General features: G+C 44.1%; 1 protein-coding gene across 4 annotated transcripts in view; it reads left to right on the top strand.

The window, feature by feature from the left end:
- Nucleotides 1–14,915, top strand: part of PEAK1 (pseudopodium enriched atypical kinase 1) — a 118,077-nt gene extending 103,162 nt beyond the window's left edge. For all 4 annotated transcript variants that reach the window (XM_071568973.1, XM_071568976.1, XM_071568972.1 and 1 more), the window contains one exon: nucleotides 7,671–14,915. In XM_071568973.1, coding sequence (XP_071425074.1) covers nucleotides 7,671–8,828 — 1,158 coding nt within the window. In that variant the 3' untranslated portion in view covers nucleotides 8,829–14,915. The remainder of the gene's footprint in view (nucleotides 1–7,670) is intronic.
- Nucleotides 14,916–19,238: the final 4,323 nt, after the last annotated feature.

The raw sequence follows: 19,238 nt of genomic DNA, 5'->3' as shown, positions 1-19,238 counted from the left end.
AAGAACCAGACCATGAACACATCCCTGGCCATCAGCCCTGGGTGCACAACCAGCACTGGCATTGCTTACTGGGCCTGGAGCTTTCTGATTTAATGCACAGTGGTTGATCAGGACCCAAAGTGGTATTTTTCTATGTGGGCAGATTTGGGTTATCACTAATGTGATACCTCTTTGCTTATCACGGATGTGCCTTTGAAGCACCCCCTGACAGGTAAGACCTGTGGTTATTTTGTTATCTGCTGTCCTCCTAAATACATTTCCCCTGTAGAAAGCCAGTGAGAAGGAAGAAAGGCAATGTAATGTGGTCAAATATGTGCTGAATTGTCCTTTTCAAAATTCAGGTGTCTTTAAAACAGTTCTCAGACTCACAAGGTTTATTGCACTGTAGTAGCTGTGAGTGAAGTATCCACAAAATGTCCTTGAGAACACCATCAGCTGTTGTGCTGTGACAGGGGAGGAGAAGTGACTCTGGAAAATGCCTCTCCCAGCACTCAGTGTGATAGAGGAAGATGTTTGCCCCAAGTTGATCTTTGACTTACAAGCCATCAGTCCAGGCTCGGATTTGCCCCAAACCTCATAACAACAGATTGCTATTGCATTACACAGAGATTTGGGGAATTTAGCTTTAACAATTATGCCAGGTTTTACTGCCATGGGTGTTTTTTGTGTCAGCCAAATTATATAATAATCTACCTCCAGTAAATCAGCCATGTCTTCCTGCCATTTGAAACCCCTTGTCCCCAAAACAGGATGGAAAAAATTGTGATATGAAAATTACCAGTGTGCCTATTGAATCCAAAATATGGTCTTTCTGTTATTGTAGATCAAGTCTTGGAAATCCACCTTGGAAGTGTACATGGAGCCACATCTTGGGATGGTGTAAATTTATGTAGCTCTTTTGAGTTTTGTAGAACTACCTAAGCAACACTGGATAACAACTCAGACAGTTCTTATGTTCTGTGATTTTGATATTAGATCTGAGGAAAAATGTGATAATGAGATTCTTTACATATTATTGTCTTCATAGAAAACAGGACATTCACCCCCAAATGGTGTTGTCTTAATGCATAAGTAAAAAGAAATAAACTTTAATATTCTAGCTCCAAAAACAGGATTACAAAAGCAGTGTTAAAAAGTCAGCTTTAACCATTTGACTACTGCTGAATTAAATTTAGAAGAAGGAACCTTTTGTACAGATGAATGTACCAGTGCACTTTTACATGTTGGTGCTTTCACCACCAAAAGATGCTCTGATAAATTTGGTGGAGAAGGAGCACAACTCGCTCTGTTGGGGTGGATGTCAGAGGAAATGTTTATAGAGCTGTTGTTTCACAGCACTGTACTGGGCTTTTTGCTTCACTCACACCTGCAGAAAGCTGTGTGGAAATTATTTTGACTGAAACATTATAAATAAAACCAGGACATAAGTCGTGATCAGAAAACTACTTTTTCAAACAGAAAAGTAAGTTTCCTTACAAGAAAGTTTCCAAAAAATTCCAGACCCTGAGGTGGTTTTGTTTCACTAAGTGCAGTACCACCTCCTAAGCAGTTGGTAGATCTGGGGCAATGTGGATAAACATTACCCTGAAACCACAGTCTTACCACTAATTCCAAATATGTGGTGAAAAGGTTACACTGAAGGAAAGGCAGCAGAGAGCACAGCTCTTTGCACACAGGAGGCTGCTTGAGTTCAGTTCTGTGTCCCAACAGGGACCACATAATGCAGTGAGATCACAGGGACCTTTTTAATTGAAAAAAAAATTGGATGACATCAGAATGAGTAATAGATGGATAATTACTGTGTCAGTGACATAAACTGCTTCCACTTTCAATATTAAGCTCTCAAGGCAAACACAGTCCAGGAGCACAGAGTGAGTTGTGGTTCAGAGTGCACATGAACAGCACAGCCATAACCCCTGGGCTCTGGCCATGGGCACGTGTGGCAGTGCTGGCATCAGGGGGACAGCAACTGCCAGGGTGCCATCAGCTGAGGAGCAGCAGTTAACATTTATTGCTCTGATTGCTGCAGGGCAGCACAAGTTCTTGTAGCAGTAAACCCTGAGGGTTTCTGGTAGGGCTCTTGTCCCAGCCATAAAACAGAGCAATGCAGAAGGTAAATAGCACTGGGCTGAGCCTGGCTGACAGTTTCCTCCTTACAGCTGACAATTATTTGCTAGTTATGTTTAGTTTATCACAGTGTGCTAAGGTGGTTTTTTGGTAATTCAGTTTGCTAGTGGAGCTTCCTGACAGAAGTGTTATTAAAGGTCATCCCAGAACTTCATTCTTCAGATGAAAATAAAATGTGCATTCAACTTCAAGCCCCATTCTGAGTTCAGTCACAGCAGAACAGAATTCTCTGTTTTGGCACGTTGTTAAAAAGTCAAAGCTCTATTCCAAGGCCAGATCAAGAAAATGAGGTCAATCAGAGATCAAACTGGCCTGCTTGGAAAACAAGGCTGTGCCAAGAACAAGCTATCAATTTGGGATTAGCAAGCTTTCATTCTACACAGATTTCATTTGCAGTTGTCCCTCTGTGCAATACAACAAAGTAGCACAGATGGTGCAGTCTTTGTGATCTTCTGTGTTTCTCATTTTCAGCACTTGTAAATTCATTTCCCACAATATTCATCGTGCTTTAAGTTCAGTGATGCCCTGCAAAATGCACAGGACAGAGTGGGAATGAGCCTCCCTGCTGGGAAAGTGCAAGGCAGCTGATGGCACAGGAGGCTGTGGGACTCATAAAGGGAAAATAAAAGCTAATGCAGAACAGTTTGGAGAAGCTCTGAAACATTCAAATCTTGCTTCTTGTGCTGGGAGCAGAGGGTGGAAATTGGAATGGCAGGATATAAAAAGACCTGTGGTGTCCCTAAAAACATGGCAGAAGTGCAGTTCATATGGATGCATTAAAGACACAGGATGACAGTGCACCCCAGTGCAAAGGAAGAGGGATACTTTCCATTCCTTCCTACTTGTACCTCTCCTTTCTAATTGCTTTCTTGCATCATGTGGAAGGGATTTTTACCAGCATTGCTTCATCTTTTGCACAACCAGCTCTTTATCAGCTGTAGAAATAAGGCTGGCCAAGCCCTTATCAGCACCTTCCTTTCAGCTGTTATCACATGCCATATCTTCACAGCTCAGCTGGATGGAGTTCATTAAAGCAAAGGGTAAATGACTGACTGATCCTGCTTTCTGTTGGTGTTATTGTCCAAGTAATTTCCCCTTTTTTCCTGTGCCAAAAATAGGTATTCAACATACACTATATGTAGAAGGCAACAGGATTTCCATATTTTTGGAACAGATGACTGGAACAGACAAAAACTTTGAAAATGCAGAGGAAACTGGGCCATGTATTTATTCACAGCTTTGACACAGCATTAACCATCACAAACAGAAAAGCAGCTCTGGGTGCATCTTCAGCAATTCCTCACAAGCTGCTGAAAGCACTTGTCAGGGAGGCCATCAAATGTCACAACTTGTTCCCTAAATCTTTTCAAATGTAGATACAGACTTTGGTCCCCTAACTAAGTCAAACCATTTTGAAAATTAGCAATCTTGGTCATTCAGGTGGTGGATTTAGGAGATAGTGGAGTTACTGAATACAAAATGCTTGTGTGAGCATTATTACCCATTGATAGTATTAAACACTGGGCTTCACTGCTCTGTTGCAAAATGTAATATAAATTAGAGTGCCAAATAGAAGCTGCAACCCAGAAAATGATAATGTAGTACAAGAAGTAAATAAAATTTTAATTCTATAAACTGTCTTTGAAGAGATCGAGAAGAAAACTTACTTTGCTTTCAGTACATTTTCCCCATTCTAACATGGTATTTGTAAATCAGATTCTGAACACTGCAATGAAGAACCCCAGGACTTACCTGAGGAGTAGCCAGAACTTACAGGGACATCAGATTACTGCAGGTCTGTTTCTAGAAACTGCTGTATGAATTCAGACAGCTCTGATTGTTACTACACTGCAGGTTTGGGTGCTGCCTCCAGACAGCTCAGCTCTCCCTTCCCTGTGGCACTCACAAAGGGCTGGTGTACAAATTGTGGTGTTGGTGTAGTCAGCAGTTTAACCAGCCTGAAATAACCCAACTGCCTCCTCCACTGCTCCCTTCAGGGTGTTTGCAAACATCAGGCAAGAAGCAGAAAATACATCTCTGCTCAGATCTCAGCTCTCTGTGGAGAGATTGCGTCCATGGTCGTGGACTCTGCTCTGTATTAAACAAGGGAAGGAACAGTGTCCAAAAGCCATCACTGTTGGACATTTGTGGGCTTAGAGACTTTTCCCCATTTTGGTTATAGTTCTTATCAGCAGAAAAAGGAGGGGAAAACTTTTGTCACAAATGCAGTCATTTTAGTATTGATTTTAATCATAATTTAATTTCTGGTTTGGTGATAATTTAAATTCTGTTTTATTGATATAAGGAGAAGAGATTGAAACAAAAACATCTTTAAAAACTGATATTGGTGAAGGTTTGGCCCTGCTGTGGCTTCAGACTTTAGAGTGGCCACTGCTTGTGAACAGTCACTGTAACTTCTTGCCCCTGGGAAGTGTTCCAAGGATCATTATATACAAAGCTCTGCTCTGCTTGATACTGGGGGGGTCTTAATTTGGAATAGCGTGTTCATTATACCACTCTTCAGAAAGATGTAATTATTGGGGAGAATCCAGAAGACAGCAGCAAGAATCAGAGGATTAGGAATAAAGACAGGAGAAGTAAGGGCTGGGTATTTTCAAAAAGGAAGCAAAAAGGAGAGGGAAAGTTACATTTTCCCCAGTTGTAAAGGTGTCATTTTCAAGGATGGGAATCAGGAATCAGTTTTTAGTCCATCAGCAAGGAGAAGGGTGTCACTTTAATCTGAAGTAAAATAGACTGAGGATTGAACAGTAGGAGGAAAGACAAAGAAGATAGAAAAACATAACTCTGTTTTGGGGTGGTTTTAGTAGATTGGAGAGGTGTTTCCTAGGAGTGATCCAGCTGGGAGCACACAGCTGGGGTTGGCCTTGCAGCCAGTGGGACTGACTCAGAAAAGGGATGGGCACAGAGTGCTGGATGCCCTCAGTGCAGAGGGGCACTGCCAGGCAGCTCCCATGGGAAGGAGGCACTGCCACACCCACAGAGGGGCAGGCACTGTGCTTTTGTACTCTCACAGCTCAGGGATTGTCTTCTAAAATGAGTCAGCCAGGGCTGACTCTGACAGGTGCAAAGCCTGTCCCCAGATGGAACTGAAATGCCAGTGATAAACTGGAGCAGCTTCTCTGAAGTGAGCAGGAAAGAGAGGCTGACTAGGACTAAAATTAGAAATTAGGGGAAAGTCTTGATTCCTTTGCTTTTCTTTAGAGAAGGAGAAATTCTTTCCATAAACTCATATTCACCAAATTGAAAAGTATATATTGTTTTCAGAACAAATACTTTGTGGATTATATATTCCTAATAGAATATCAGTTTTAGCTGGCAGGTGGCACTGGAAATCCTCTGTGGATCAAATGTAGTGCAGTAGCTAAAGCCAAGTGTTGTTTTTAACTTTTTTATCAGCAAGTAAGCTCCATCTTAAAATTAAACTCTTCCAGAATGAGTTTATTTTTTCTAGTAGGTCAGTTAAGTCTTTTTTAAAAACTAAAGGCTGGATTATAACACACTGAACCCGTTCTGCAGTTGGAATTGGTTATCCCCATGGCTGGCTACAAGGAAAAGGCCATGGACTTGAAGGGCAAAGTGTAAAATAGCTCTTCTTCCAGCCAGATTTGATGCACACAATGTGTGTTTGTACAACACATATAGATGAGTCTATACAACCTTTCTGGTTCTGTTTTTTGGTTTGGTTTTTTTCCAGTATCAAGTGTTTAATCAGCCAGGGGACTTCAGTCTCAAAGACAATCAGTTGGCATTTTCTTTTCATATATAATTCAAAGTTATTGTTTTATTAAAGGTTACTGCTATATTTTTGCTGTATTTGTTTAAACTTTTGTAACCCTTGAGAGGAGGGGACAGGAGGGGACACATTCCATTGATAACTGACTTCACTTCTAACAGGATAAAATACACTGGAAAATTGAAGTGAGCAAGAGCCACTGTATAAATAGGGTAACTGTCAACATTTCCAGAAAATTGCTTTCCTCTCTTAACTAAAATTGACTAGAAAATGTGTTTTTCAAATCTGTTTTGTGCGTGTATGGCCGTTATAACCAGGCAGTTTAAGTTACAGTGTATACAGTAGGTGGGGAAATGTAAATGCTTGTGGGAGTATGGAAATATGCACAGTATCAAAGGCAAGAGGTTCAACTCGTGTCTACTTTCACATGATCTGACAATGCACTTTTCTGATCAACCAGCATAAAAGATTAAATCTCCCATTAAGGTTTATGTTTCTTAACCACATAAGCATATAAAAGATGAAAAACGTGTGTGTGTTAGTGAAAGGCAGGTTTATAATTTACCCTGCAGAAGTTCTGAGAAGGGAAATATGAGAAACAGGGCAAAAGTCACCCAGTGCTTGTATTTAGGACCAAGATGAAATCAGGGGTTCTTGGTAATGACTGTCTATAACTAGTGCTTTTACTAACCTTAGTTTTCTGGCTTTCCTCAGCTTTCAAAGGTGAGCTGAGGAAGCTGTAACTTCATCTAGAGAATGATGTCTTCCTCTTCTCTCTTCTCTGAGCTTTGCAATTAAAACTCATACAGAATATAGCAAGTGAATATTGAGACTCTAACTGTGTAAAAATTAAAACAGACACTTACCCTTACATGCTTTGAGTGATCTCCCTGAATTGAGTACAACCAAGGTTAATATGCAAAGGTCAGCTTTGTCATTTCAATCAATCAGTGCCTCAGAACAAAGCCCTAATGGGGCCTGTCCAATGACTGTTGTCAGGGGTTGGAACTGCCAGTTGTTATGGCACTGCAAACAATTAATAAGGGTAATTATTACAGTGGTGATGTATGTATTGACAAAATATTACTGAGCATAAATTACATACAGTTATATATGGCAAAAAATCCCCAAACATATCCTTAGGATCTTGACAGATGATGGAAAGCAATTAAGGTACTGTGTTCTAATGAGTGTCCATCCATCTTCTGAGCCACAGCCAAGCACACCTGGCAGCAGCCTGTGCCATGCACAGCCCTCACTGCAGACATGGCACTGCTGCAGCTCCTGGTTCAGTTTCCAACGTGCAGCCCCGCAGCTGACAGGTGGTAACTCCTCACGCCTTGTGTGAGTGTTTGGGTGGGTGCTCTGAGCATATTTCTTTGTATCTCCTGTGGCTCTTGATTATTTTTGCCTTGTTCAACCGTCACACAAAGCTGAGAAAAGAACATGCAAGAAAATGGTATGAATGACCAAGTAACTGTGAATAAGCTTCCCTGTACACTTGCCATATATCACTGCTATTTTGGTTAACAACCCACCTGCCTGAGCTGTGTTTCCATTGGATAATCTGTGCAGAGGGAGAGGGGCCTGCATGGGTCGCTCTGCAGTTGCCAACTGGCCAGTGCAAACTGTTCAGGTGTCTTAAGAGAGTCTGCCAAGGTTAGTTTGGTAAAAAATGTTTTATTGCTTGTGTTTAGGTCTGATCACGTCAACAAAATACATATTTTACAAAAGGATATAGACTTTAGAAACATAAGAGTTATGTCTGCTCTGTTTGCTCTCTCCCCAGATCTGTAAGAGCAAAGCCAAGGAGTCCCAGCAGTATTACCACAGCCTGGCCATCCGGCAGAGCCTGGCCACCAACTTCAACATCCAGCAGGACTGTGGCCACTTCCTGGCTGAGGTGCCAGTTCGGCTCCTTCCGTGGGAGGATGAGGACGCACCAGATGTGGAGGAAGAAGAGCAGGAAGGAGAGGAGAAAGAGCCCGAAGAGAAGAGCAGAGACGCTGCTCCCAGCGCAGAGGCCTCCCCGCAGGGCGGCGGCAGCAGGCAGGGCACGCTGGGCCGGCCCCGCAGCCGCGTCGTGGTCATCACGCGCGAGGTGCCGCAGCTCACCGTGGCCGACTTCGTGCGCCAGGCGGGGCCGCGCCACGCCCAGAGCCCCGACCTGTACGAGCGCCAGGTGTGCCTGCTGCTGCTGCAGCTCTGCCTGGGCCTGGAGCACCTGAAGCCCTACCACATCACTCACTGCGACCTGCGCCTGGAGAACCTGCTGCTGGTCCCCTCCAGGGCGGGGGGCAGCGCCCTGGGCCCCGAGGCCACGGAGCACGGCCCCGGCAGCGCCTGCCCTGCCCGGCTCTTGGTGAGCAACTTCTCCCAGGCCAAGCAGAAGAGCCACATGGTGGACCCTGAGGTGCTGCGGGATCAGTCCCGCCTGGCTCCAGAAATCATCACTGCAACACAGTACAAGAAGTGTGACGAGTTCCAGACTGGCATCCTCATCTATGAAATGCTGCACTTACCCAACCCCTTTGATGAGAATCCAGAGCTGAAGGAGAAGGAGTACACTCGTGCCGATCTCCCCAAAATTCCTTGCCGCTCCCTCTACTCTCAAGGGCTTCAACAGCTTGCCAGCTGCCTGCTGAATCCCAACCCTTCAGAGAGGATCCTGATCTCAGAAGCCAAGGGAATCCTGCAGTGTTTGCTTTGGGGTCCACGAGAGGACCTGTTCCATGCTCTGAGTACCTCTCCCAGCCCCTCCCGGAGAGATGCCATACTGCAGAACTGGCTGGACATAAAAAGGACGCTGCTGATGATCAAGTTTGCAGAGAAGTCCTTGGAGAGGGACTGTGGAATTATTCTGGAAGACTGGCTTTGTTGTCAATATCTGGCTTTTGCCACTACAGACTCTCTTTATCGCATTGTGAGAATCATGAAGCAGCAGTAGTTTGTAGAGCCTGTTGTTTTCCATGAAGCTCCCCCACCTCTGCCCCAGCTCTCACTCCAGCCTGCACTAGGGCTCACATCCTGTACAAGTGTTGAAAAACAGCCTAGGTATCAAAGCCAGCAACTCTGAGCAAGTAGGTTCTGATGGGAGAAATTGCATCCTGTACCCAGTATGGCAGGAACTTCACTTTTTTATGCCAGGCCTGTTAGGGATTGATTGTATATGCATGACTGCATTTGGATCAGGCAGTATGTAACTTGCTTTACATCTGACTGAAAAGGAGAGCAACCTTTATACCACTATTTCTACCACTGCAGTAAACAAATTGCCCTCCTCTTCTGGGTAGTTTCTGTCATTTCCTGTGTAGCATTGGTTAGTGAATAGCAGTGACCATAAGCAGAGATGGATTAGTTGTAAATGTGAGATGAATGATCCACCAGGCCACAAAACACTCATTTGCTTCCATTCCACATACTGCACACCACACAAAATTTCCTCTCAGCTTAATCAGACCTGCACAAGTGGGCTGTGCTCCTCTTTCCTTTGGTCTCAACCAAACAGATTCTGATCTCTCTCTCACACTTTACTGTGTTTTCCCTCCCCCATTTGGTTTTCTTGCTGACGGTGACAAATGTCAGTGAGCATCTGTGTTCAGTCCTCTTCCCTTCTCTGCCTCACTGCTTACCCACATTCTCTCTAACCATGGATCCCTGAGTTCAACAGCACTGCCTTAAACAGACCATTACCCTTAGCTTAAGACCTCTGCATTAACAAGCAGAATATGCACACTTTGTCTACCCCTCTTCCTAGGTGACATTCACCAGTCTGGACTGTTGATGTACTGTAGCCATAACCACGTTTATACAAGAACAAGACAATGGTGAGCCATTGAAATTCCCCTTCCATCACAGAAGGCACTGAAGCCTGACTTGAAATGGATAGGACATACATAACCTTCTCTGACAATCACTGCTGTGATCAGGGATGAAAATAACAGCCACCTCTTCTGCTTTATTTTGGTCTGCTCTTGTCACTTGTGCCATACTGCAAAATGGGACTGAAATTGGCTCTGCTGGTTTGTTGGCAGGAGATAGAAATGTTTAGAGCTTGTCTGTGTGTAGCTAACAGGCCACATGGAGACACTTTCACTGCAGACAATTCTCTGAAGGGTAAAAACAAGGGGGCAGAAACACTGTTGTTTAATTACTGAGAGAGCTGTTAAGTTTGGCAGCCACAGCTGACAGTACCTGGTCCGTGTTCCCACAGCAGTGTTTGGCTGCCTGTCTCATGTCTCCTGTAACTGCTGTTTTCTGCTGTTGCTACAGGCAGCACCCTGAAAATGGAATGTTGTCACAAGAGCAGCACAGACAGTTTTGGACTAGAGCAAGAATTAGTGAGGATTAAAGAGTCAGAATTGTTTAAAACTCAACCTGAAGGAGCTTTCTCACTCTCCAATGCCACTGCTGACTCCCTCCATCCCTACAGCTGTTTCCCATGGACCCTCTGTGGCTGTACAGGCAACACCTTTGCTCAGTATTGCGAGTCTGAGTTGCTTCCTGAATCACTCTGAAGAACTGATCTGGATGCAAGGGAAAAAGTGATCCTGAATATTCTGACCCAGGTGATGGAAAGCAGACAGCCCTAGTTATGAGCCTGTGCTTCTCTCCTATGGATCTATGTGCAATTCTTGAATAATTTTTAAAGCTGTACATTACAGTGTTCACTTTACACACCAGCCTTTACCCAATGCTAGATCTGCAGCCCCCTTCCTTTACTTTCCTGGCACATAAATGCACAGATATCCATGTGTTCTTTTTATGGATTGATGTTTCATTTTAATTGTTAAAACTGTGAGGAATTCATTCACTTCAGCCTTGAAACAAATAGCCACTTTATACAGCATATGCATGCCTGGACCAGATGCATGGAAACTGAACAAACAGTCCTGCAGGCTTAAAGTCAAGAAACTGGCTCTGGATCCACACCCTCCTCCACTGGAGGGCTGACATGTCCACATTGCTCTCCTCTGGCATCTCCCAGAGCTGAGCTGAATAGTGTGTGGAAGCCTACATCGATTGTGCTGTAGTATAGACTGTCTTTGTGACCTTCCTGAAGATTTTTTTGAAACTTCTGATGATTATTCTTCTGTTTGATTCACCTGTATCAGTGAAGGATCAGGCAAGGATAAGGATAATATATTTTAGTGTGATATCTATTTTTTTTCTTCCTCTTTTTTGCAAAAAGCTTAGGATGGTGGCATTGATGCAGCAAACCAGGACAGTGCATTCAAAGCCCAAGTGCAATGTATGTAGTTGAGGTACCTCCACTACATCAGGAAAGAGTTTCTACACTACTGCTGAGCAGCTCGTAGAAGAACCTTCACAAAGAGCCCCAGGTTCGGTGCAGCCCTGCCTGACCTGGGCACAGGGGGGCAGTGCTCTCAGAGGTTCAAACACCGAGCGTGGCAGTCACTCTGTGCTCTCCAGCAGCTCAGTCAGTGTGAGCTGCAAGTCGAGCTGCTTGTAGCCTGTGGCCCGTGTTGTGTGTGTCCTGCAGTGTGTGTGTGCACCCCGTGCCCAGCTGGCTCAGAGGCTGTGGCAGCAGCCCCTGGGCCACTGGCAGTGACTCCCTGAAGCCAGTGGGTGTTTCTGTGTTTACTGCCATGTGTTCTCAGTGTCCCTTTCATGTCAACATGCACATGCAAATTGAACTTGGAATGTTTGCAGCCATAAGTGTTAATGCAGCTGGTCCAATGCCTTTGTATCTCTAGATATCTATTTTCAGTTTGTATCTGTTGTGATGAACCAGTATTCACTTTAGCTCTGCAGTATAATCAAGCATGGATAGATGTTCACTACCAATCTCTTTCTTGTGCAGCACTGGGTAAACTTTAGCAATTTGTAATGTTGTGTGGTTTTTTTCTTTAAAAAAAGAAAGAATGGTCAATGTAGTCGAACCTGATCTGGCCTGAGCTCTTCTTGAGGAGCCTCAGGCTGACTTTGCAGATCTGCCCATAACTGGTGATTGTAACTTGTGTTTGTGGTGGTTCTCCATCCTGGCACCAGCTTGTGCCACGTAAATATACAGGAATGTATGCATTAAACTGATTGTAAACAAATCCTGGGAATGCTACAGCATAATTGCTAAGCAAAAGGAAAAAAACCCGCTCTGTTTGTAACAGGATCCTATGTATGACAGGAACAAAACCCCTGGCTGTGCATATTAGAACTGACTTGAATGATGTGCACAGATCTTGAATTTTTTTAGCAATGTCGCACTTTCAGTTGAGCTCAAGAAATAGGAAGAGCTGGAAATCTAAGATAACAGTATTGACTGTAAATATATATTTTTCTATTAATGAAAGCTGTCATTCAAATATTTTTAACATGAACTCTAAAGATTTTTCCAGTGCAAACTAATTTCTGGAAAAATCAAATGTTTGAAGAATTATGATGAGTGGTTTCTTACCCTTTTAGAGCCATTAAAACCCTCTCTAATGTTACAGAGAGCGCACAGTGATTGGATTCACAATGTTTAGTGCCTTGTCAAGAACCTGAAATGTAGCTGGTCACTTGGTGGGAATCTTATTCTTTTCATAACAGCCCTAGAAATAATCCTGCCTGCAGGATGCAAAAGACTTTACAAAATTAAATGCTGTACTTCATATGGCACTGGGTTGATCTGTTCCGTGAGTTTGGTGTTTGGGGTTTGTGTGACTGGGTTCCTTTGAGTTGCTTGTGGTACAGCATAAACCTGAAGTAACAAAACTGTGGGCTTCCAGATTTGGGATCTGCACAGGGAGGGTCACAGTGGGTCACAGGTCTGGACTGACCAGGCATGAGAGAAGCCTTTGCTGTGACAATCTGCTGCAGACCCTGTGCTGTGGGGAGGGTGGGATGTGCTGCTCCTGCTGGAGGTGGTGGAGGTGCTGCCAACAACCTCTGCTAAAACAGCAGTGCTAAAAAACCTGCTCCTGACATGTTGCGGAAAATGGGTTAGTTTTGTGTTTCTTAAATGGAATTTCATATTCACTAATTACCTTTCAAACCTCAGATCCAACCTGGGCAACATGCATAGCCAGGTGAAAGTATAAAGAGAATCTACTAATAAAAGCTTGCCTACAAGTTTTCAGGAATGAGGGAATCCAGAAATTTCTTCTGGAAACCTGGAATTCCAAACATTGCAGCCTGGTGTCACTCCAACATCCAGACCTGATAAATCAGTGACTCCAGCTGGGATTCCACGTCACTGGCCCACAAACACATGGAGCACTGACAGAAATATTCCCCCTTAAACCTGTTGTGCTCCACACATCCCAGCAGTACCCACAAGGTAGGAATGGATCATCTTGACATGTTAACACAAGGGAATTCCCATGTGTTATAGAGAAAAATATATTATTTAAATAAATCATGTGTTAGGGTTCAGCTATGTGGGGAATTTATTCAGCAGCTTCACACTGTAGGCCCTTAATTTTAACATGTATTTGCTGCTGAAATAAAATGTAACTGTTTCTCAATTCTTGTGCTGAGATGTCCCACCTAAATTATTTTTTTTGTAATAGCAAGTAAATCCATATGTAAATATAAATTAAATAGTCCTATTTTTATTTAAATCAATATTAACTTTTCTGAGGGATACAGTAGAAACTGAGTCAGACCTTTTAATGCACTTTCTTTTCCCCCTTTCCCCAAATTGGCTGTTTCTCTGTACACACAGTACTGGGCCATTATTCCCTGCATGACCAGACCATCCCTTTACTCTGGTTCTGCAGAGGTGGTGTTGGTTCTGCTGAAACTCCTGTAGAGGACAATCAGAGCCCTTCAGGCAACGCAGAGAGATGTGATGGTGATTTAGTTACTCTGTAAGGTAACATCAGAGAAGTGCAGAATAGAATATGAAATACCTCTATAAAATACACCTGTGGAAATATTCTGTAAACAATCATCTGGGTCCCAAACACTTCAAGAGAAAAATACACAAAAAGTACTTTTCAAAAGAAATACTGGGGAGAAGTTTCTTTTGGGCACCCTCAGCTTCAAAGGACGAGCAAGTCTTTCTCCTGCTGTTCTGCAGGGTCTTCCCAGCAGACATTTGTATGGAGTGTATTCCTCACCTGGATGCAGTGATAGGAGGATGGTGATTTGGAGTAGGTGTAGGATGTCATTTAAATCATTTCCCATCAGTCTCCTGGCATTGGTGCTCACTCAGCATTTACCTGGAAACCACAGAACACCCACATTGAGCAGAGCTGCCCCTGGAAATAAAACACTCAACTAACCTGGACATGGGCATTTCACCACTCTACAGAATTGGAGAATTTGGTTTGTACCTCAACCATAAAGATATTTTTTCCATAAATCCAAGGGGAAGATTTCAGGGATTTAGAAGAGGTTGGAGCTTTTTTTATATGGAGGAAATATTTGTTCATAAATATATATATACATACATATATATATGAGTGCATTTGGGTGTGTTTTAATATATATGTATGTATGTGAATTTTGTATCCCAAAAGTATTCTTTGCCCCTTTCTGCTTGAAAATATATTATATATCGTATATATAATATATATTTAAGAGTGTGTAAATTTTAATATAGTCATTTCATAAATAATACCTCTTCAAAAATGACTCAAAACTTCTGTTTCTTTGTCCTTTGGCTTGTCGGTAGTAGAAGGTTTTGCAGTTGAAATCCTTGGGTTTTTTTCTTTTAAAACTTAATTATGCTGAGCATTTAAGAATATGTTCTTGTTTTTAGTAAAAGGGGGAAATTTATTTTTAAATTAGGGATTCCAAAATCAGTGGACTTTTGTAAATGGGATTTCTTTAAATGCCTTGAATAAGGGATTTTTTTTTTCAATTTCAGCTCAATTCTTGTGGGTAATTTGTATTGGGAATTCCTGGTTCCATTGCTTTATCTGGTGCTTCATATTGATATTTACACATTTTTATATGAATGAGTATATAAACTTCAAGCCTTCCTTTGTGGTCAGGGGCAGTTACACTCTGGTTTGCTGTGGTACTTTGCTGTGTACTCTGTGGCATTCATGTTACTGTGTAAATAAACTAGTTTTATTACACTCAACATCAAACTTGCAGTTGTCTCATTTTCCTCTCTTCCTGGCCAAGACTGTGTTTCTGAGGGAAATGCATGTGCCAAGTGCAGCCTGGCCTGGGGCTACAGCAGCACCAGGGCAGGTGTGGCCAATGCACACACCAAGGCGGGGCTGGAGCTCCAGGCTGGGCACACCGTGCCACCTCTCACCCCTGGTGCTCTCCTGAGAGGGCTCACCACGGCTGGCACTGTTTCAGCTCCATCTGGACAAGTGGCAGCAGCAGCCCAAAAATCAAGTGGCCACCAGGAGCTGTTGTTGGTTGAACCGGAGCCTCCTCCAAGAGAGGAGTGACCTGGCATGTTAATGGCAGTGGCCACTCTGGGCAACCCTTAGCATGAAAGGAGCTGGGCCAAAGCTGCCCTTTTCCCTGGTGTGGGCAGGGCTTAAATGGCCTGCTGTGAAGGAATAAAATTGCTCCGAGGTCCCATTTTTGTGTGCTGTGACAGAGCAGGAAGATGTCTCTAAGGCAGTCATCTGCTGAGGAATTCACTGTGTCTGATGTGTTACCTTGAGACATCCAACCTGATGGAGGGTCTGTGGGAAACAGATGGGATAATCTGCATCTTTCAGGGCCATGCAGACACACTTCAGTGGCACTGAGATCAAACAGCTCAATTTTGTGTCCAGATTTGACAGGCAGCAGTGGTGGCTGCAGGTGCTATTTCATCAGTGTGCTGGTTTAAAGGTGAACCAGCAGGGGAAATGAACTTACCACGAGAGAGATTATAAGTCAGAGCTAAAATTTAATAATAATATTACAATAACAACACTGACACACAAGGGAAATTGCTTTCAACTCACAAAACCCCAGCAGTATAACCCAGTGTCCTGGGGCACAAACCCAAGGGGGTTTGTTTGCCCTTGTGCTGAGACCCCTGTGGTTCCCCCAAGTCCAGAGCAAAAGGAAAAGAAAAACCTGTTGGTGCAGGCGAGGGCTGTGGTCTGGGTGAGAGCGGGGATCTCCTCCTGTCAAGGTCCTGCTGCTGCTCTGGATCCGATGAGAGGTTCCCGAGGTCTTCTTACCCACCACTTATGTACCCTCAGGGAGCACCCAGTCCCTCCCCCTGGGCGGGGACTCACACAATGGGTTATTAACTCTGGGAGCCAGGGGGTGTTGAACTGTTGATGGTCCATTAGCAGCTCCGCCCCCCTCAGGCTGGGTGTGAAGGTGATAATGACTCCCTGGGCAGCTGCTGCTAATGGCCCATTGACCTTGGGGAATGAATAGAGGGGGTAGAATACACAGCTTTGATCACCCCCACACAGGGTTAGCTGGTCCCTCCTGCTGAACTAGGACAATCAGCACGGAGCAGATGACACCATGGCCATGGCAGCAGTGCTGGCTGTGCTGCTGCATAGCAGTGACACTGCTCACAAAGACTCCTTTAAAACAAAAATCAACCCAAAAAACCACCCTGCAGGCTGCGTTCTTTGCACAGTTACAGTGGCTTTGCACAGCTGTGTCATCAGTTTGGATCCTTCTCCAGTGTAACTACTACAGGGCCTTCACATTTATCTCTTAGACAGTGTTTCAAAGCCTTTCCAAACCAGTTTAAGCTCTTGTCCTCATCCCTTTGAAAAACACAAAGCCAGCTGACTCCAGAGCTGTGAGTGAATATGCAACATGTTCAACAGTCTGACAGGTATTTTGGCTTTGCCAGAGCAATCCCTGTTCACTTCAACAAAGTGCCATGGACTTAACTAAACAGGAGTTAGATTATGCCATTTGTCAGTGGCAATCACCACCACTCTGCAGGGGAAAAAGATGCAAAACCAAACAGAAACCTTGTCAAGAGAGGATAATTATACTAGTTTGACTAAAAGCTGTTTGAAATCAATGTAGTTGTGTTAGTACAAACCCTCTGTGGGTGCCCCTACGGTCGCAGTCTGGTGTTCCTGCTCAGCCTGTGCCAGGCACAGGCACGAGTGGAGCAGATGCCTCTTTTCAGTTGGTGCAGGAATGTCTGTACCCATTTTTCACCAGCTCCGAAATGCACCCTATGGTAGACAGGCCCTAAGGATACAGGTTCCTCTGTGTGATAAAGCTTTATTTTTTAGAAAACCTCCATACATCCCACGAGCTCCCTGGGCTGCTGCTTTTGCCCAGGGTGATGAGCCTCCGTGGTACCCCATGTGAATCACCCCATCCTGCTCACCCAGCAGTGCCTTAACCAGTCTCAGGTGGAAGCAGCAGCTCACAAGGCAAACTTCAAGTGGAACGTTTGCCACAGCCTGTTCTGCAGAGAGAGAGGCTCTTGCTTCCTTTCAATTCTGAGATAACACTCAGTGGAGAAAGACACTCACTAAAACCCCATGTGGGGCCTTCAAAGCCACTTCACTTCCCTTGGTGCTGCTGCTGCAGCCTCAGGAGGCAACACCAGAGCCTGGTGCTCAGCCCACCCCCGGGGAAGGTGTGGGAAGGCTTCTTACCCTCAGTTCAGTGCTTTCAAATGAGCAAAAAGTCACTGGGGAAGCCACTGGAAGGGCAGCCTGAGGCCCTGAAGCAGATCTGTTTGTATGAAATCAGAGAACTCGATAGCTACTGAAGGTGCATTTTCTGCTACATGTGCTCTCTGTTGCATCTCTCCTGACCCTTTGTTTTGCTGTCATTAAGAGGTTATTTTTGTCAAATTGTAGCTGGCAGAGTCAGGACATGCACAGCAGCAAGCATGAGATGTATCAGACAGTAATGTAAGGAAAAATAAAACTCTACTTCTTATCCTCTGAAAGGAGAAGGAATGGAAATGGGGAGGCTTATTGAGAACGTTTGCCCTTTTTGGTACTGGCCAGGAGCCCTTGTTCAACAAATCCATGGCAAGCTGCTTTCTGCAGCTGCTGCCTGGTGTTCCCCAGGTGCTGGGATGAGCCCGTGCTCCCTGCAGAGCACAGGGCTGGCATTCAGGACAGCACAGCCCCCGGGACAGACACTGGGTGCAGCAGGGCTGGGGGCACTCCCAGATCCAATGTCAGATGGCAGGGTTTGCCTGATTTCATTGGAGTCTTCATGGTCCAGATAAACTGCAGGGAATAACAGATTAACCTTAAAAAAAATTAAATCCCTGCAGTTTATCTGGAAGAAGCAATCTATTAACTTTGCACCTCTCCAAAGTGCAAAAGGACATCAGTGTTCTTCTAAAGAAAATGAAGACAAATCAAGGGAATAAAATTCTCCTGGTTCCTACACAGGCATTCAATTCAAATCAAGTTATGCTGGAAATGGGCCAGGAGTTTGCCCATTTGTAGCCACCACCACAAACACCAAAAGAAAAGGAGCATCCCATATCCTCTGACCCAGTAATGCAGTTTCTCTTGGCCAAGGAAGAAAGTCTCCTTTATTCCATTTATATGACTAGAAAAAAAGTTTTGCTCTGCCATATTAATACTCCCCCTTATGTCTTTGTGTTTGTGGGGTTATTGCCAAGGCTGCCATCACAGGACACCAGGGTGTGTCTCAGCTTCAAGAAGGAACAACAGAATGTCAGATGATGTGTGGGGCACTACAGGACAAATGTTTTCATGGAATTACTTTCAAATGTTTTACTGCCACCTCTGGCTTCATCAAACTCAGGCCCAGAGTGCCCCATCACTGGCCCTTGTGCAGCAGAGAACTGCTCACACCATTTCCCTGTGGCAGGAAACCTTTCTCCCTTGTTGTCACCATGGAGGCTTCAACATCTCCTTCCACAGCAGCTGCAGCACAGGCCTCTCTCCTCCTTGCTGGAAGACCTTTTTTGCTGCATGTGTTTGAGGTGATATGGCTCAAACTGAGGGACTGGGAGTGAGGGTCTCAGTATTCTGTAGAAATGTCAGAAGGTGTCATAAGCACTCTATTTGCTTGTCCTGGGCAGACATCTCCATGCCTGGAGTTTTGAATTCTGTGAATTCTGGATGTTCACATTAGACTATTTAGTTTATTTTTTTATTAGGAATTAGTCCATGTCCATCCATCTCATTTCCTTTGCTGTTTTTATCTGGTTTTTGCAAATAATTCAAATCCATCTGGAGTCTTCTTTAACCTTCTGCAATTTATGCTACTCTTGAATGGATTTCACTTTGTGATTAATCACTTCTTCTTGCAAATCAGTAACTGGAGACAGTGAACTAAGACTAGTTCTTGGCCATGGTTGTCTGTCTTCCCTAAAGAATTTGTACTTTTTACATTAGTTTTGTTCTATGTTCACAATTGACAGGGTTTTCTTTTCTCCACTTACCAGACATAAAATAAAAATGCAGTGTGAGTTTTGTGCTGATCCTAAAGCACTTTACAAGGAGAGCATAATTCCTGTGTCACA

The sequence above is a fragment of the Pithys albifrons genome, chromosome 13 (genome assembly GCF_047495875.1).
Source record: "Pithys albifrons albifrons isolate INPA30051 chromosome 13, PitAlb_v1, whole genome shotgun sequence".
Lineage (NCBI taxonomy): Eukaryota > Metazoa > Chordata > Aves > Passeriformes > Thamnophilidae > Pithys > Pithys albifrons.
The sequence above is the reverse complement of the archived record's forward strand: the minus strand, read 5'-3'. Positions and strand labels throughout refer to the sequence as shown.